Here is a 19,409-nt window from a genome sequence, read left to right on the forward strand (position 1 = left end):
CCAGGCTTGTTTCAATTAAATTATGTTAGCACACACACACACACACACACACACACACACACACCCCAGTTACAACCCAGAGGGGCGCTGTTTCACTCTGGAGAAAGTAATGGCTGCACTATAGACATTGTGTTTATCTATTAAATACATAACCAGGACATTTTGGTTTGGACATTCCTGTTGGACTGTGAAGGATCTCAAAGACTTTCCAATTTTTCACCTCATAAAAGTTTGGCAGGAACCAATGATTTCCTTTTACATTGGCCATACATTTATCCTGAGAAGGTGGACGGTAAAAGATGCGAATTTTGGTAACTTAAAAATTGACCAAAGTTTGGTAAAATCCCTCTGAAGTTCTGCTGCCTGTCAGAGCAGACCTTTGATCTCGCTGGTTGTTTTTAAATTTGAATGACAGGACATTTAGCCAACAGGTTATCAGTAAAAAAAAAAAAAAAAATAAAAGTGTTTAAAAGATACAAAATACTTGCGCAAGACATTACTACTGTGGCCGATGTTAAATTCATATTTTAAATTTTTTCATATTTGCTATTAACACTTGAGACTGTGACTCGCTCCACACTAAACAAGACTGTCCGGTAAACTCTTCCACTGTTCATGTGAGAACATTATGGTACCACAGCTGCTTCAGCTTTATCAGTTTTGTCATTTTTACTGTTATATTTCATGGATTGTTGAGTAAGATTGCACTCCTACAAAAGACTCAGAAGGATGCACAAGAAAAGATTTTCAATTTTTATTAACTTTTTTGGACAATTTCTTTTCCAGTGTCATCCATAACCGTTCACTTCAATGGTATTTGCATATTCTTTCATTCAATACTAGGAGGATATAAACCAGGGTAGGCTGATGCTATATGTTGAATTAGCAGCTAGCAAGCTAAATCTGCACTCCTCAAGCAAAGTTAAACTAATTACGATAACTGGAGGGGAAATGTTCCGAGCTTTCAAGGCAACAGTAAACATACCTTCCAGTTGTCCATAAAAAATGCACCTTGACATCAACTCTACCTGGTTTGTATCTTTCTAGTTGTAAGGCTGATAAAAAAGGGCCATTGCTATTTAACAGAGTGATCTGCATAGCAACTGGAAGACGAAGGGACTGGACACTGACCCAATACAGAGGATGAGGAACACAGGACATCACTAGACAGATAGTTGGCACAAGATGGTCTGCTGTTTTGCTCACTAACACAGTCATTTTTCTTTTGTAGAGTGCTTTACTTTTGAATGTCAAAAAAAACGTCCATTCGACAGTTAGTGTGAGGTTTGATACGTTGGAGCTCTGGGCCTAGTGTTGTAAAGAGGTTTAGTTCTGGCATGATCTCCAAAGCATCTGGCAGTTTGAGTGGGTGCCATTCTGCGGTGGCTGAAACCGCCCCCTTTGTACAGTTTACCAGTTCATAAGGCTACAAGGTATGTGCCACTACTTGACCATATTCACAGAAGCACAGTTACAAGCAAATGGAAGGATGTGACAGAGGACGACGACTAGTGTGCTTGAGGGCTAATGACTGACAATTTTCACTCAGCTACATGAATAAAGCAGGAGGGGTGTGGGTTACTGAAACGGCTGGCCTCGTTGATCAGGCGTCATGTCTGAATAGGTCGCCAGCAGTAATTCAATCCCTTTACCGCACCCTGCGAAGGCAACTAAGATAAGGGCAGCTCAAAAAAAAACAACTGATGTCTGGCCACCACTGAATTTGGTATAACAGTTCAAACCACAATGAAATATCAGATCTAATCAACATTTAAAACAGCAGTCTTTTACAGACCGTGTAGACTTAACTGCAACACCAGTCACATTTTTTTTTTAATTTTTTTTAAGCGTAAAACAGTATTATTTAATGCAGATACGAAGCTCACAAGTCAATTACAGTATCTGAAAGCACTTTTAGACTGATGAATCTGCGAGGGTAGACCGAGATAAGTAGACAGAGAAGGATGACGTTCTCAGAACTGAAGACTTTTAGGGTCAGCGGTCAGTCCGGGTCAAGAGGGGGACAATGACGGGGAAGAATGTGTCCAAGTTCAGGCCCATCGGTAGCAGCGCGGCTTAGAAGCGCTTGGGTCCCCAGGGTGAGGTCTTGGTTGCCACTGGGGCTCCAAAGCTTGGGAAATCTTCAGAGCTACTCATATCAGGGGCCTGAAAGGAGACAAACAAACAGGGATTAAGAATGGAAGGTGTGACCAATTCAATTTTCAGGGTCAGAATTGTGGGGAAAAGGCTCACCTTCTCGTTGGCGGTAGTCCAGGGAGCCTCCCTCACCACAAAGCCTTTGGATGGGCCACGGTGTTCATCCATGGCAGCAGCGCTACCGCCATGAGGCCTCATGTAAGCCATCTTCGCCTCATTTTCCACAACATCTGCCAGCTGGCAAAATTGCAAAAACAAAATACATCAGTGCTAGGAAGGAAGGAAACTGAAACACATTTCAGGCTTTTATTATATTACTGGAGGGGGGGATTCAACCATCACGCAGGCGGAAGCTTACATATTCCTCTTCCAGGTTAAGGAGATGGTCGATGGCTTCATCTACAAGCTCAGGGCGACCTGTGACTGTCACAAGGTTCGGGTCTGCAGCTCCACTCTGGGGAAACCTGAGATCAACCTGAAAAAGATGGAGATGAAGCCGTGTAAAACGCAGTATCTTTCTTGGTGACAAGCCTGACAGGTAGGGATCGTTTTGTTTTGTCCTGTAAATCTGTGTTAGTTTTAGGTATTCGGTCCTTCAGTACCCTCTGAGCCCATCACACAGAGATAGGTCACTATGGGACAAAGCTCACTGTCCACCTTCAACACTTTCAGACTTGTAAAAAGAAACCCCTTGCTAAGCTTGTTCATGTCTAGCTGTTAAGAGTAGAGATTTGATGGGATTAGAAGAGTCACAAATCCTTCACCTTCTCCAAACCAGCCCACCCCAAGAGTGGAAATCAACACCACACTGGCCCCAAACACAGTCATCCCCATCTATAGGTGGCACAGTGTGAGAGTGAGCATGTGTGATGAAATGCAATATTATTTAAAAAAAGAAAAAAATGCTAGTTAGTTAAGCTTGTTAGTATTCTTTTTACTACATTATCATTAATACTATTAGCCCATATCCCTCTTATCCGCGGTCGGGTCACAGTGCCAGCAGCTCGAGAAACTTAGCCCAGACTCCCCTCTCCCCACCAACATTTTCCAGCTCATTCTGGGGGATCCTGAGGCATTCCCAGGCCGGATTTGATATATAATCCCTCCAGCGTGTTCTGGGTCTACCCCGGGATCTCCTCCCAGTTTGGCGTGTCCGGTAAACCTCCAGAGGGAGGCGCACAGGAGGCATCCTGATCAGATGCCCGAGCCACCTTAGTGGACTCTTTTGACGCAAAGTATCAGTGGCTCAATCTTCTCCAAGCTCCTTAACCAATCATTACCAACTACTATTATCAATATTTTTATGCTAATAGCAAGAAGAATTGGCAAGAAAGTTAAAACCTTGGATTACCAATGTTTACAATTTGCATGGTCACCTACCACACGGGCCACAGAGGAGTTTGGTCAAACCATCTCGAAATGTAACTTGCCTCCAAGAAAGCAGCGTTATGAGACGCAAATTCTCTGAATTTCAACAACTATGAAAGCTTGATTTTCCTAATCTGAAATTGCCAAAGGGCCCAAATGATTGCAGGTTAAACCACCTGCTCTCATGGGTCCCCCAACTATGCAGGCCTTTGGTTTAGTTGCTTCAGGTGCTTGGGCTATGAAATACCTACTGTCAGATTGTTAGTTGTGGATTTAAGTTATTGGTACCAAGACACCCTTTTGTTAATGATTATTTTGAGAACATTCCCCATCCTTTCCGCAGCCTCACCTTAAACTCATCCATGATCTTGCGGATGCCCTTGCCACGCGCTCCGATAATGCGGGCGTGGACTTTGCTGTCCAGGGTGATATCCTCAGAAATCATCTCTTCCAGCTCGTCCACAATAGCCTGGATGGCATCACGTGCAGCTATGGCTTTGTGCTCATACCCTGTAATAGTAATTTGATCCTGTGGAGAAAACAGCAATTTAACATTGGGTGGAGGGGAGATGCAGAAGTGACAGAACCCTGGGTAAAAGATTATCATTATTCTCAGGTGGATGAATGAACTGGTAATTTGGCACCACCTGCTGTACTGATGCAGAACACCGGGTTCACTTTTTGTTTTGATTTGTAATGACATGAAAAGTATCCGTGTAGAGACTCAAATGTTATTTCTGCAGGACAGTTGCTTCACCTGGTTTTCATCGTTCTTCTCTGGGAACTGGATGTTCACATCGTGCTCCGTGCGGATGTTTGTAATGATGGCACCCTTGCGGCCAATGATTTTGGGGTGATACTTGGGGTCCACAGTGATGGTCAGCTTGAAGCTCCTGAGTGCCTGCAGAGGGTTCGATGGAAACACGTTAGATTTCCAGCACACCAGGATTTGTTTTTTTCCAAACTTCTGCTAAAACTGAAGATCACCAACATGGAGTAAATTCATTATTAAGCTCTCTCCTCCTCAAATTAATCTTAAACATAACTGCTTCAAAACTTTAAAATACCACAATGTCAACTAGAAAGAGTTCAGCATCAGTGAATACCTTAAATACAAAAGGCATAAAATGTTAGACAACTGTTGCACTCCGGTACTCCAAATACTGACCCGATCCTCCTGCTCGGCCTGCAGCTCTTTGACGCGCTCCAAGAGGCCCTCTTTGGCGCGATCGAGGTGATTGGCCAAGCCGGTGATGGAGATTTTATCAGACTGCTGTTCAGGAGCAGGCACTTGAATATTAACCTAGAGGGAGACAGTGAGGGCGCATCAAATAAGAGGCAAAACGCATAATCTCTCTGCATCCCTATGCCGACACGAAACCTGGAACACACCTCGAATTCATCCATCATCTTGCGAATTCCACTTCCTTTCTGTCCAATGATGTATCTATGAAGCTCAAAAGGCACTTCCACCTCAATAGTGACAGGAACCAAGGCCTGAAAAAGAAAAAAGGACAGTTAGAAGGGAGAACAGGAAACAATTTGAGAACTAAAAGTTGAGCTTCATTGTCAACTCTAACCTTCAATGCTTCCACAGCAGCCTCGCACCGCTCTTTGCGGCCAGAAATCACAATCACGTCACACTTCTTGGGGGCGTTTGGATCGACTGGCTCCTTCACTTCGCCGTTGGACTCTCCATTCTCTTGAATAGGAGCCTCTGCGGGAGGCGCTGCTGTAAAGTAAATCAGAAAGTTTGAGGGGAGTCAGAAGAAAGGTTGCACTGTAAGGATTAGTCCACTAGTTGTTTGGCAGACCCAACTATTTTGATCACTGATAAATGATCCTTTTGGGGTTAAAAAAAAACATTTTTTTAAAAGTTCACTGCTTGCAGCTTCTCAAATGGGACAATATGCTTATCCTTTTTAAGTAAATATTTCAGGGTTTTAGACTAAAATAAGACAGCTGAGGATGCCTGTTTTGGCTCTGACAAATTCAGTTTTCACCACTGTGATAATTTGTAGACAAAATTTATTTCTGTGCAGATGAATTGACAAAGTAAATAAATAATTTTGGTGTTAGAGCTACATTCCTTCACGCTGGTCTTACCTTGTGGGTCCTCACGATCTGGGAACTTAATCTGTACGTTGTGATCTCTGGTAATCTGCTGGATCCGTGAGCCCTTTGGACCCATGATGGAGCGGTGGAACTTTTGAACAATCACACACTCGATGGTCACTTGAGCATCCTGGAAATTAAAATGTTCACATTGGGAGAGAAAAGAACTTGTTACTTTTCAAACAGACGGGAGAAAAAAAATTAAAATAAAAAATAAAGAAGGCTGTCTTTGTAAAACAAAACTGTATCTCCTCACCAAGTCCTCAACAATCTCCTGCATGCGCTTTTTGGCTGCCTCCACACATTCTTTGGCTCCTTTGAGGGTGACTGTTTCGCTCAGAGAACCTGTGCGAGGGAAGCTCACCATTACACCACCATACTCATCAGCAAGGTCCCGCAGGACCTGACCACGGCGAGCCACGAAGTAGCGATGGTGCTTGGGGTCAACGTTCATCGTGTCCTCGACAACGTTGTCCTGTAACCCGAAATATGTTTTTATTTCAGGCATTATAAGAGAAGCATAGCCTTGGTTTAGATTATCCTGTTACGTTCAAAACTCATCTGGAGCCTTACCAAACTCTTGATGAGATACTCCAGCTCCTTCTGGGCCTCCCGCACTGCTTCTTCAGTGCCAATCACAGTGATGAGTTCCTGGTCTTTGTCCTCCGCCGTAGGGAAGATGATTCTGGCCCCTGTGCTGTCACGCACCTTACGGATGTTTCCACCACCCTTTCCAATGAGGAACTTGTGGTATTCTGGCTTAGCGTGCAGCTCAGCAGTGTGACTCTTTGTTTGCTGAAAAAAAAAAAAAAAAAAAAAAAAAACAGGAGAAAGAATTTATCACAAGACATCCTCCGTTTTAAAGGTCAGCTCAATGGACGCTCTTACAAACTTGTAGGTTTTTAAGAGATGTTTGCTGTTCAACTGAAACCCCAATGACTAAGTTTTAAAGGGTTTAACAGAGTTTAGTCTTGAGGGAGGAAAGTGCACCAACCAAAAGACTTCAGCCCCAATTTCTGCTGTTGTGACATTAACCATGCTCAAAGCATTCCGTTTTTCTTCTGACAGCTGAAAGGACACTGAAAGACGGCCTTAGCATGTGGTAAAGTATTACCAATGAGGCACAGAAGCAGCTCTTTGCCTTCTTACACCCCTACTGACTCCACCCTTCCAATGGTTGTCAGTCTAGCGGGTTCAACCGAAGTTCAACTTTTTATTAGAGACATACAAACCTTCTCCTCTGCCAAGGCAAGCAGTTGCTGCTTGGCTTTCTCCACCTCCTCCAGAGGGCCCCTGATGGTGACCTTATCAATCCCAGAGCCCTCTGTGGGGAAGTGGATGTGCACACCGCCACACTCCTCCATGATGGAGCGCACCAAACGGCCCTTCGACCCGATCAACGAGTTGTGCAACTTGGAGGGAATGGATACATCTATTTCTGTGATGTTCGCCTGGACACAATGAAGCATTGATTAAGCAAACATACAAGTTTTAGATCCGCCAAAGCACTGGAGAGGAAAATATGTGCATTTTTGTTTACCAGCTCCTTCTGGATGGTCAAGATCCGATTCCGTGCTGCCTCACAGTTTGCCTTCTTCCCGGTGATGACAATCATCTCTGAGTTGCTGTTCTCAGCAGGCAGGTCAATTTTGGTGTTTGTTTCCTCACGAATCTAGAAAGCACAAAGAAGTAACGGTCAAATCAAACAGATGAACAGCTTGCGTCAACCATATTAACTTTGTGATCCATATGCAGTACCTTCTTGATGTTTGAGCCTCCTTTTCCAATTATGTTCCTGTGAAACTGCTTGAAGATGGGGACTGAGACAGAGAAGCTGTTCTCCACCTGACCGAAGGAATCACTTAAGGTCAACAATCTTTTAACTGTGCCTTAAAATATATACAAACAAAAGCATTTGAAATTAAACATTTTTTTTTTTTTAAAACATGAGAAAAGACACACAAATTACAAATATTTACCATTTCAGCCACTATCTTCTGCATGAACTTAGAGCATTTCTCCACCTCAGTTCTTGGGCCCCTAAGTTGAACGATGTCGCTTTTCTGTGCTGGGTCAGGGAAGTTGATGATGACCTGGAATTAATAAATATTAGTAATTTTTTACATTTTAATATGTTCGGTGCAGACAAATCAACAGCAAATACCAACCAATACTAATAGTTTCCAACTCACCTCTGGGAATTTGTCGCGCACTTCTTTTATCTTCTCCCCTTTTTGGCCGATGATGGCTCGGTGAAAACGCTGTTCAATGATCAGGTCCTTTGTACGCTCATTCTCCTGCAAAACACGATATGTAGCGTTTATTTACACGAGGCATAACGGGAAGTAATTTACAGCTGTCAACTCAGGTTCGTACTCACCATGCGTGACGCAAGCTCAAGCAGCTCCTTCTTGGCTTCCTGCACACCCTGAGGATCCCCCTCAATACGGATCAGGTTGCTCTTCTCGTTGTCGGGGGGAATGCGGACAGTCACCTTGTGCAGCTCTTTGATGCGGTTGACTATAAATTAATCAAAAATACAGACATTGAGGAGAATGCTCTGAGAATTCTGTAAATCGTACAAAGGACCCCCTGAGCCAGTGCATTATTTAAAAAAGCTTTAAAAAGTTACATTGATGCACCTTTTCTCCAACAAGATTCTCTTTCTCTCTGCTCAGCACACTGGAGCTGCATGTACTTGTGTCAAGAATGTCATTGGCTATACAAGGCGTCAGTCATCGCCAACGTGACTTCAGACTGGCTGAATCCAACACCTCCGATCGATACAGACTGATTGGACAGGATATTGAAGCTCTTTCTGGATCAGTGAGATGCCAATCAAACCAGCAGTGTAAAACGGTATTTGACTTTACTGCCAACTATGTTGAAAATTAAAAACGCCTGACGGGAAGTTTCAAATGATGAAACAGCAGCTCGTGTATTATGGATGTAAAAATGTGTTTTGATCTAAATACGTCGCTGCATTGGATTTACTCGACCTAACTAGACCATTTGTTGTCTAAACATTGCTGAACTGTCAGACTTGATAGGCGAGTTACGTCAATACTGTAATTGTGTTTTTGTTCGGTGGTAGTTTGACAAAGCTGTTTACTGAACCTGCTGGGGTGATTGTATCTTAAAATGGTTCATATCAATCGAACCGCAAGAATCTAAGACCTCTAACATTCGCATACACATGAACTTTAGCACTCTAGACGAGGAAGTTGATGCGAGTGGGCCGTCCGAATGGTATGTGGCCAAAAGATTGACCTCGGGATTTATGAATCGATTTCAGATTATTCAAGTGAAGATTGATGTAAATTGGAAAATGGGTTTCTTAAACTCAGCCCTACTCTATACTTACTGTTGACACCTCCTTTTCCAATCAGGTGACGATGGAATTTGGGGTCCACGCTTATCTCTGTATAATCCATACGGCTTACCTGTTAAGACAAAAACATAAAAATACCTTTTATTTACACATGGCTTTGACTTTAAAGAAGCATTTTGTTTGTCAGTTAGACTTTTTGCCCAATTGTACAGGTAATAAAATCCTCACCAAATCTGTAACAATGGTTTCAATCTGGCTCTGCACCATCTGCACGTCTTTGGTAGGACCCTCCAGGGTGATCTTGTCTTCTCCCTCAGTGAACTCAATGTGCACCTGTGTGCAAAACACAAGACAAGAATACAAGTTAAGATGAAGCAAAAAGGAGGGGTTTTTTTTGGTGTTTTTTTTTTTTTTAAAGCAGTATAATTAAGAGTTAAACAGACCTTGGGCATTTGTTGGGTAATCTTGGCCAAGTTCTGCCCCTTCTTGCCAATAATGAAACGATGAAGCCAAGAAGGAGCCGAGACCGAGGAAACAGTGTAACTGTTTGCCTATGAAAGGAAAGGTATTAAGGTTACTCCTCATTCTCAACACTTTTCAATTATTAGTACTCGTTGGACGGTAACTGTACCTTGGCATAAACTTCAGTGAGGGCCTGACCCAGACGGTCTGGCTCCCCACGAAGGATGACAGTTTCTGAGCTGCTATCAGAAGGTGGGATCTCGACTGAGACACCAGTTCTATCCAGGATCTCCTGCAGGGTGTTTCCCTTGGGGCCAATCACATATTTGTGCTGAGACTTCTTCACCTCCACTGCAATGGTGGTGGCATTCTTCTTCTACAATACAGAAAGAAACGGATTAAGGACTTGAGCAGTGTGTAAAGCTTGATCATTTGCCCACTTTCTTAGTAACCATTTGCACACCTTGTCTTCATAAACCTTCTTGATCAAAGTCACAGCAAGGGCCACCTGCTCCTTTTCCCCAGTGATGACAATCTCAGTCTTGTTCACACTTGGAGGGGGGACATTGATGCGTGCTCCGGTCTCCTGCATCATCTCTCCTACTACTTTGCTGTAGGCACCAGTGATGAATGGGTGGTACACCTTGTCAATGTTCACCCTCTCAACAGCACGCTTGTCCTAAAAGAGTAAAACAAGTGAAAACAAAAATGAAGATTACAACTAATCTGGAAGGTATTACAGCTTCAGGAGAGTAAAACAGTCCTTTTGTGTGAGGAGGCTCTGCTTTTACCTGCTCGGCAGAGATCAACAGGATCTCATGCTTTGCCTTCTCCAGGCCCTCCTTGGTACCAGAGATCTTGATCTGGTTGCTGGGGTCCTCAGGTCGTGGGATCTGGATTTTGGTGGCAGTCTTGAGCTCTAGCTCCTGAAGCTTCTCCCCATTTTTGCCGATGACAAAACGATGGTGCTCCTTGGGGATGGCAACAGTAGCTGAGGCCTGTTGGGGTTCAAATGCACAGCTGGTATTACCGTCTCTTCTTAACAGTAACTATCTAATAACATGCATGTCGTGCATTTATCATTGACAAAGACAAATCTCCGGACCTGAGTCTGCAGTCGGGACACGATCTCCTTGCGGGCCTTCATCACGGCATCCAGCTTTCCAGAAACCATGATGGAGAGCCCCTGATCTTTTGCCAAGGAGAGTTCCAGGTGGGCTCCGGTCTTGTGCATGATGTCCACACAGACCTTGGCTTGGTCTCCTTCCCCAAACTGGTTGATGTCCTTGTACTTGCGCTCCTCTAGCGGCACATGGAAAACCTAGTTCATGTGAAAGAGCAAATATCAAAAGTCAGTTTGATATGAAGACCAACTGCTACTTAAGGATTACTTTATGTTTGATCGTTCTGGCACAGTTTTACATAATACAGAGAACCAAGAGTACAGTTAGTAACACAAAAGTAAGGCTAAACACAATGGTGAATAATAAATGCATTTATAGCACACGCCAGGCATCTACTTCAAGTCTACTTTTGACACTTCATCACAGAACACAGACTTCCATTTGAACCTGTGACCCTCCCATGTTTTTTTTACTCCAAGTCTATTTTTACCCCTCAGTGTGCCTCGTGAAGCCTAATCTCAACAGACAACTATGTAAAACCATACAAATCTCCTATTTATACATTTAGAGTGTTTAGTGTGATCTGTAATGAGTGGTCATGCTCCAGGTGTCACGGCAGGCCTAAAATAGGAAAGTCACACAAAGAGGACTGTATGTGTTTCCATTGGACACGTTTACAGTTATGTGCTCTGTGCCCCTTTTACTGAATATCACAGAACACACTGTGGAAGCTCTCTCGCTCTCTCTCTGTCTGTCTGTCTGAGGCTAGTCTTTCTGCAGCATCCAACGTCGTCTTCTACAACCCACTCCACAACAAAGGGCTATCAGAATTAGTTATCATGCCCGTCAGCCAGTTTTGGTCGTGACTGCCTGCATCTTTCAGGTTGGGCAATTACCATGTCGTCTAAACTCAGGATTAAAAAGCAGCAGACAGAAAATGAGCAGACAGAAACAAACAGAGACACTTTGTTTCTGCATTAACATTAACTCAATACTCTGTGGTGCAACATGTGACCGTTCTTCACCTACGGGGCATCGAGTTTTGTGAAGTAGAATTCTTTTTTCTCCCAATACACTCTGACTTTCTCCACCTATATACATGTTGGGGAATATGCTGCAGCAGGTTCTGAGAGCACTGACTGAAGTAGAAAAAGATGGATGAGGGAGAACACAGAAGGCTATTTAAAAGCAGAATAATGAGCAACATTTCTCTTCCTGTGTGGTTTTAGTGCGAGTTCTACCTGGGTGATAATTGAAGACTTGAGAGGACGGATCTTAGTTGTCCAGGCGTTGGCAGTTTCCTGGGTCCCCTCAGGTGAGGCCGCCTTCTCAGGCAGAGGTGGGAAGGCATCCTTGTAAGTAGGAAGGGCTTCCTCTTCCTCTCCAGCATTGGGTCCTGCCCCAGCAGCTGAATACAGAGGGAAAGACAGAAAGGTTGACAGTGAAATTACAACCATGTCAGTATTTTACAAGCAAAACTCAGTTTAAAAGTCCAAATACTCACCACCACTCTGCTCCGTCAAGAGCCCACTGCGGTGCTCATTGAAGCTTTCCTGCGTAAGTACAGCGACTGAGCTCATGGTCGAAATCCCACGTTAACACAGAGTCCGAGTGTGCCACTGAAAAAAGAGCTTTCGTTATTTAACAAGTTTGGAAACAAGTGCAAGAATCAAGTAGTGCATACAGGTACCGGGCTGCAGCACCCATAAACAGCTATACGTGTCCTGAAATACAGGAAAGAAAGGATGGAACATGGAGACGTCGCTTGCCATTGCTGAATTCTCCAACGTAGCGTTTAGTCAACATCATTCACTGTGCACTGACATCGTCCTGTTTTGTTTATCCAGTATTTACTAGTACTGCATATTTATTTGTCTCTCTGAATATATCATCTCCAAAACAAACACATTCCTTATAAGTCAATTTCATATCTTTACCTTCATCTTTCCAAATCAATTTTAGCTATAACTGCATGATAAATGCCCCAATACAGAGATACTATCAAGTATATCCCCCAGAGTAGTATGTAGCAGTACCAGTAAGCGCAAAGTTTGAATAGTTAATAATATCATTTACAAACAAATGTTTGACATTTTAAACATGACAAACTATTTACAAGTCAGGATGAAAATGACAAAATTGATGGAAACCAACCATCACCTTAACTTTATAACATGCATAACAACTAGCTTGTTCAGAATCAGCAGTTACTGCTACTCTCGGCAGGCATCATATTTTCAAAAGTGGAAAACAAACTCTTTTAGCGCTCATTTTAATTTTGTATTTGAACTAAAATCATCTCTTAGGTTAGGTTAGGTAGTTACTTTATTAATCCCAGAGGGGAACTTTTTTTCGCTACAGCAGCATACAGAAGCAACAAGATAATAATAGAATAGAAAGCAATAAAACAGCAGTAAAATTATAAAATATAAATATATAATATATATCTTGGCCTTTACTAACAAACTACAGCAATTGCAGAAAGGTTTTAACCAGCTACTACACAGTTTTTTAGCAGGGATAACCACCTTGGCACGATACCGTTGCTAAATTCTCCAACATAGTGAGGAGAAACAGCACATGTGCTCTCAATTACAGTCCCTGGGGTAAACCCATATACTGGATATAAAAGTAAAAAATTAGGCTGATGCAGAAGTGCCTTAAACTGTAATACCACCGGGTGCCACTAGAGGTCGGCTCCAAAAAACCTCCAGCTCCATAGACTGCCAGTCAACTTCTCTCATAAAATTCTCAGTCAATAACATTTCTCTAGAAGTTTTCTGTATATCATTCGCTAATTTCCCTCTACCAGATTACTGTTCTGGTGTTCCATCTGAAAATAATTCTTTCATTAATTTGAAAATAAGCCTAAAAAAAAAGCTGGGTTTTGGGGGGTGGCGTGTGTGTTTGACTGACAGGGGCCTGTGGTGCATTCAGGTTACGGCTATCGGTGGGGGGGGGACATAGTATCGCCAGGTTTACAATCAGATCGAGTCAGACCCCCCAGCTTGCCCAAATATGGTCACTACCAGCTCCAACCCACTCGGGACTACCAAAATGGCGCCGGCCAAATTCCAAATTGAGGCTTCATAAGGGCTATTCACAAACCAATAGGTGACATCACTGAGGGTTGCCGCTTGGGTAAACAACAGCCTCACCTACTGTCAGAAAATTGCTATAGCAGTAAATTATTTTGGTTTAGAAGCTCTATTAGTAATAAAAGTAAAGACAGTCTTCCCACAAACATAAAATAAAGACATCATTTCAAATCATGAAGTGCAATAATAAAAAAAAGTCCATGTCTGAAGAAATGTGATCACACAACATTTAAATGTCTTAAAAATCTATTTAAAAACATTTAACAAGTTGATGTGAGAGATGTGGTCCCACATTAGCACATTTTTCTACCAAAATTAGTTTTGGTTAGACGAGAAATCACCATTTATTTTTCCTCACTGGTTCAACTGTAAAACATTCCTTTGGGAAAAGATAATCTCATATTTTTTCCTGAGCACATCTGTGTTTAGCAATATAGCAGTCTAAATCTGACCACTGTTGTGAGGTTGTGTGTCTTTCATCACAGTCATGAGAGAGCAGATTAGTTGAATTTTAAACTCAATAAATAATACCCGACGATGTATTTGTCAAAACTTAAACCTTGCTTGTTGCTTATTTTGTTAAGTACTGTAGTAGTAAATGATTTTAAAAGCGCTGTGATAGACTGGCAATCTGTCCAGGGTGTACCCTGCCGTCGCCCAAAGAGAGCAGTGATAGGCTCCAGCCTCCCCGTGACCCTGTCCGGGTATAGATAATGGATGGATGGAAATGATCTTAAAACGTGCCATATTTTACACTTTTCCAGTGTATTATTTGCAGTCCTGATATCTGTAAGAAGATATCAAAGTAAGCAAAAGAACATTGTGGTGTAGTTTTACATCTCTCAAGTTTTCTCTCTGGAGCGCTACCAAGAACAGCTTGTTTTGTTTGTGTCTTTAAGACACATTGATGTCAATGACCCTCTCTTCTGATTGGCTGACTTTTATCCGAGTGACCCACGCCAAGGCCAACCACATGTTTTCTTTGGTCATGTAGCTTGTTGGCTCTATGACAGAATATTGACTCAGTGTTTTCCTCCAAATGTATAGGCTTGGACAGTGGGCTGTGCTGAAGGTGGACACGTGACATGTTGCGAGTTTGTGACATCACAAAGACAAAACGACGCATCCAAACTACACAATTACTGAACTCGGCTATATGCATTTCTCGGTGTTTAGAATATTTATACAGCACCTAGACCTGCTTTATAATACAAAAAGAAATGGTGATCTTAAATCACACATTTTGGGACGTTTAAAGGACTTTAAAAGAAGTCATGAAATTTCTTGAACTTCTTTTTCATCTCGAACATTTTTCAAGGTAACAAAGTTAGAAAAAAAACAAAAACATGGATAAAATTAAGAAAAAAAAAACATGGTCGAAATGAAACGGTAACTTTTAATAGTGGCAAAACGTTTACAACGTCTGTAAACATCATCTGTATTGTTATTGCAAATCTTGGCTACAGCAACGCTTCTGGGTTTCACAAATCAGTTGGTCCTGTGTATAAACTTCAGTGCTGCTAGTGATATAGCGATATAATAGGTTCCTTATTTAAATAAGAAATATGAGTTTTGCATGTACTCACTCGTCAATACTGGAGGTCCTTTCTTTAAATGGTAGAAGCATGTGAGGTGTCACATGCACATGTTCTACAAGCTTATCAGAGGTGGACTTTGGGGTTTACACCATTATCTACACTAGCTTTATCGAAGACAGCCATGTCTCTCACAACAATCACCCGTGTCACATTAGCATGTTAACTGCGTTAACTGTGTTAATGCATGCTCCAACTGAGTGGGGAGTCTAGAGATTAAACCCGAGCACCCCAAAGAAAAACTGGCTTTCCGTTTAACCGCCTTTGTCCGCTGCTATTTCAAGAATTGTAGCTAGGCGAGTAGGCTCCAAGGTTAAGAGGATTTTACCCCACTGACCCCTCTGGATGTCCACACTGGGTAGGATTAAAGGAAAAATCCCCTGACAGAAAACTATGTAGCCCTGTCCAGGATCTTTGAGCTAAATCATTCTTTCCCAGAACAAAGCTAATCCGCTCATCTATGACATGTATAAAAAGACCTTGCTGGTAATTTTGACTTCTGAATTATATAAACCTGCAGGTATTGGTTGAGTTCCATCAGCAACAATTGTGTTATTCTGGAAAAGAGGACATAAATGACTGCCATGACTAAAGCTCAACTCCACTTTATTATCAATGATGAAATCTGATACATCATATGCAGTCTCCACTCTGTTGTTCTGGCTGGTAAAGAAACTTCAATGCTGGCCAACAAGCAGAGGAATGCGAGTGCATTTGCCCTCAAGCGTGCCTGTAATTCATCTGAAGGAATGAAAAGACAACGCCATGATGTCACGGAGAAATAGCTGATTTTGAAGAGGGTTTTTTTTGTCATAAGCCAGGCAACAGAAAAAAAAAAAAAAAAAGTGCTTCAAGCTTTAAATATGGTGGTGGTCAGTTTAGCTGGCTGTTGCCTCCTCCCACCCCCCAACACATTTCAGAGAACCCCCTCTCGGTGGCCTCTTCCTTGTCAGGCTTCGTAAACTTAAGGCTGCAGTGCCCAGTACTCACAACTGTTTGCATACACTGTACCAGTCTACGAATACCCTGCATTTATCCACTGGTATGAACAAGCATCTTTCCAAATTAAGGCTCTGTTGTTTGTATAGAGGCATTTAAGCAACGTTCTGTTCTGCTTGAATACTGTTTTTTAAAATGGATGTCATTATTGTGAAGCAAAAGCCATGTAGCTTTGGATTTGGGTTGCCCTCGCTTTGCTGACATTTTTAGCACCAAGAGAAGGTCCATAACAAAGTTAAAGTCATCCACGATGGAGAGAAAACAAAACAAAACCGACCGGGTTAAATATTTGCACTATTGAAATTACTTCCACGTTAATGCGCACATTTAAGGAGGAATATTTCAGTTTTTCTCCTTTTAAGAGTAGGATTGAGAGACTGAATGATGAAAGCTTAAAGCAACGTCCCAAATCTAACTCTGTTTAACAAGTCTTGGGAATCACATTTTTGGTAAAGAAAATGCTGCTAAACACTTAAGAACCTGTGTATAAGTTTTTAGTGAGGACAAATGGAATATAATAATCAAAATTATCTTTTCATTAAGGGATAATCACCTATACCTAAGAAACGTGTTGTTTTTGTTTCCTTATAATGAGCCCCTGACATCTACACAGGGAGCAGGGCCTCTTGCACGCCATTTTGCACATCCATGTTTATACAGCAGCTAAGAAGGGACAAACCAAACACTGGTGCTGGAGAAGGCCTTTTGCGTTCTTCGCAAGTTATGCAGCCACCGTAGATTCTCGCTTTGAAGGGAGGCGAGGGTTTTCAGTTGGTTGCAATCTGCAACCTCAAAACTAGATGCCACTAAATCCTCCCCACTGCTCCTTAAGGACTTAATCTGTCGGTGCTTACATTGCTAATACGATAACTGTAAAAACTTACCAGCTAAATGGTCAGTTACCAGATAATCCGTCCTGTAAAGATGCAAGTTCCCGTCAGCCTGCCAGCTTTTGCCTAAAGTTCACAAAGAAAGGGATCCGTCGTTAAAACCCAACCATAGGACATTAATTATATATGAAAAGATGACTTGGCGAAAAAAAAAACTTTTGGGGTTTTGTGTAAAAAAAAAAAGGAGAAAACAGTGTTCGCAAATATATCTATAATATTCATGTTGTTGATCTGTGCAATCGATTTCCAGTATTGTTTATGTGTTCTCTCTTAATTTAAACCACTGATAAATTACAAACAGCTGAGAGATGGATATATCAAGAGAAAAAAAAATTTTTTTAAAAAGACATTAGGCAGCAAATACTAAGTCATAGTTTTCTGTTCGACAGAAGTGGCCATTGCAGAGGCCTGACTTGTATATTTTGTGATAGTCTTCGCTACGGTAAACTTGGAAGGAAAAAAAAAAAATCGTACAGCTGCCGAAATGCTGCCGAGTCAGACAGCTAAAACCATTCGTAAATTAAGAAGTGTTCAGATAACGTAGGTGCCAAGAAGTGCATTACAGAACACCAGTAAAGTATAGGTGCCGCTGGAGCTCGCTCTCCTTGACGAGCATCTGGCTTCTATAATTGGACACTGCCTTGTCAAACAGAAGGACGGACCTGGCAACTGATGATGCTGCCGCTGTGGATGAGCCAGGTAAATAGGTTATTGTCCTCTTGTGCAAGATTACACAATGAATAGCTCTTAATAAAAGGTTGCGATTCATTAAAGGCCGTGTGATTTCACATGACGTGACATTTTGTGCCCAAGTTTTGAGGACATGTGGATTTATTTCACCAGTTTGCCGCCGGTGTCCCCAGTTTCCTTTCCCGCTGCACAACATTTATGAGCGTGGGTCAAAGTTTCCACAGAGGTGTTCACATGCTCTCATAAAGTTTGTTTTTATAAATCCCTGAGCTGTTGTTCGGCTACAGGCATTTAAACCGCCAGGCCCCGTTTTGAGCACACGAAACACCTACAATTGATGCACCGGATAAACTGCAATTTTACAAGTAATATAACATATTACTGTTGGCACAAGTGACGTCAGGTGGCATGTCCTCCTGACGTCACTCAATCAACTGGTGACAGGTTGAAGCTTTATATAAAGAGTACATCAATGGTCGTGGTAATTACAACCCAGTAGCTCCAGGTTGTTCCTCTGATGGGTGAGCAGGAGTTGGACCGATGAAGAGTTAAAAAGACACACAGAGAAGTTAACGACGTGATTTAAGGGAACCAAACTAAACCCGAGAGATCATCGGTGTTAATCAGCTGACTGGCTCGTCGAGCTAGTTGTGTGTAGATGGACGTTAGCTGCAGCATGACAACCTCCACGTTGTACCCAGATCCCAGGTTCAGGGTTTCAGGAGCTGGTTCGTGGAGCTGGCTGACAGGAGATCAAGTTAACGAGCTGACAGCTGCCAGCGACGCATCACAGTTAACGCTAGCTGCCGTCATATCGGCTAACACCGATCAACCATTAAAAAAATACCGAGATCGAAACCAAGTAAAACGAGCTCCGGTGTCCGGGACACCAGCAGGACGCTGGACGGAGACTCGACGTGTGAGCCTCTTTAGTAGAAGTGAGGAAATGACCGCAGCGTGGATCACTAGCTTCAAACCCAGAGCTAGTTAGCCAACTTGCTAAAAACTTTGCCCGTGCTGTGACACGTAGCCGCTCAGCTAACAGGCAGCGTGAAGTTAGCCGCGCAGCTCCAGGCTGTCCCTCAGCCGGACAACCACACGGAGGTGACGGGGAAATCAAAAACAAAAGACAAGGAAACCCTCCCCGGGCTCTCCCCGCTGACCTGCTGCCTCTTCGACGGATCATCGGCGGACACCGACGAGCTCGTTTAAAAAGTACAAGCGGAGCCTCGCGGCTAGCGCGCTAACGTTAGCCCGCAACACGGTCGGTCGCGCTAGCTCGCTAAAGTCCACGTAGGCATACAGCTGAGCGGCGGAGACGTGACACGGAGTCAGGCCGGAGCCACCGCGACGCCCGCGGGCTCCCCGCCGGCCGGCCGGCGCACCGCCTCCGCGAGGAGCGCCTCCGTGTCGCGGACGTGGACCCGTGTGGATGAACGGAGCCGTGTTCGGCAGAAACCCACCAAATACTCACTTCTTTGCCGTCCTCGTCTGCCCTGAAGGTGCAGAAGCTGAGATGAAATTCCACTGGCGAGAAGGTGGGACCGGAGCCGGACGGATATATACCGGAGCCGCCCACC

The 19,409-nt window shown here is 43.0% G+C and overlaps 1 protein-coding gene across 2 annotated transcripts; it reads right to left on the minus strand.

Moving 5' to 3' along the window:
• Positions 1-739: 739 nt before the first annotated feature.
• Positions 740-19,409, minus strand: hdlbpa (high density lipoprotein binding protein a). Of its 2 annotated transcripts, none has more exons than XM_069703999.1 (28): positions 19,304-19,409; positions 17,134-17,205; positions 12,062-12,176; positions 11,799-11,965; positions 10,539-10,754; positions 10,225-10,431; positions 9,897-10,112; positions 9,603-9,809; positions 9,415-9,522; positions 9,200-9,304; positions 9,005-9,083; positions 8,021-8,160; positions 7,833-7,937; positions 7,620-7,733; positions 7,399-7,485; positions 7,181-7,312; positions 6,873-7,091; positions 6,214-6,435; positions 5,897-6,115; positions 5,632-5,770; positions 5,106-5,257; positions 4,918-5,022; positions 4,694-4,828; positions 4,283-4,426; positions 3,875-4,054; positions 2,516-2,632; positions 2,254-2,394; positions 740-2,166 (listed from the first exon to the last, which is right to left on the minus strand). In XM_069703999.1, the coding sequence occupies exons 3-28, from the start codon at positions 12,135-12,137 to the stop codon at positions 2,077-2,079; spliced, it is 3,822 nt and encodes a 1,273-aa protein (XP_069560100.1). In that variant the 5' UTR covers positions 12,138-12,176; positions 17,134-17,205; positions 19,304-19,409; the 3' UTR covers positions 740-2,076. The 2 variants fall into 2 exon arrangements, with proteins under 2 accessions (XP_069560100.1, XP_069560101.1); XM_069704000.1 differs by lacking the exon at positions 19,304-19,409 and adding an exon at positions 18,993-19,011.

This window comes from Brachyistius frenatus, unplaced genomic scaffold (assembly GCF_029030835.1).
Source record: "Brachyistius frenatus isolate BFR_SWC_R1_liver_20210118 unplaced genomic scaffold, ASM2903083v1 Contig_49, whole genome shotgun sequence".
In the NCBI taxonomy this organism is placed as follows: Eukaryota; Metazoa; Chordata; class Actinopteri; family Embiotocidae; genus Brachyistius; species Brachyistius frenatus.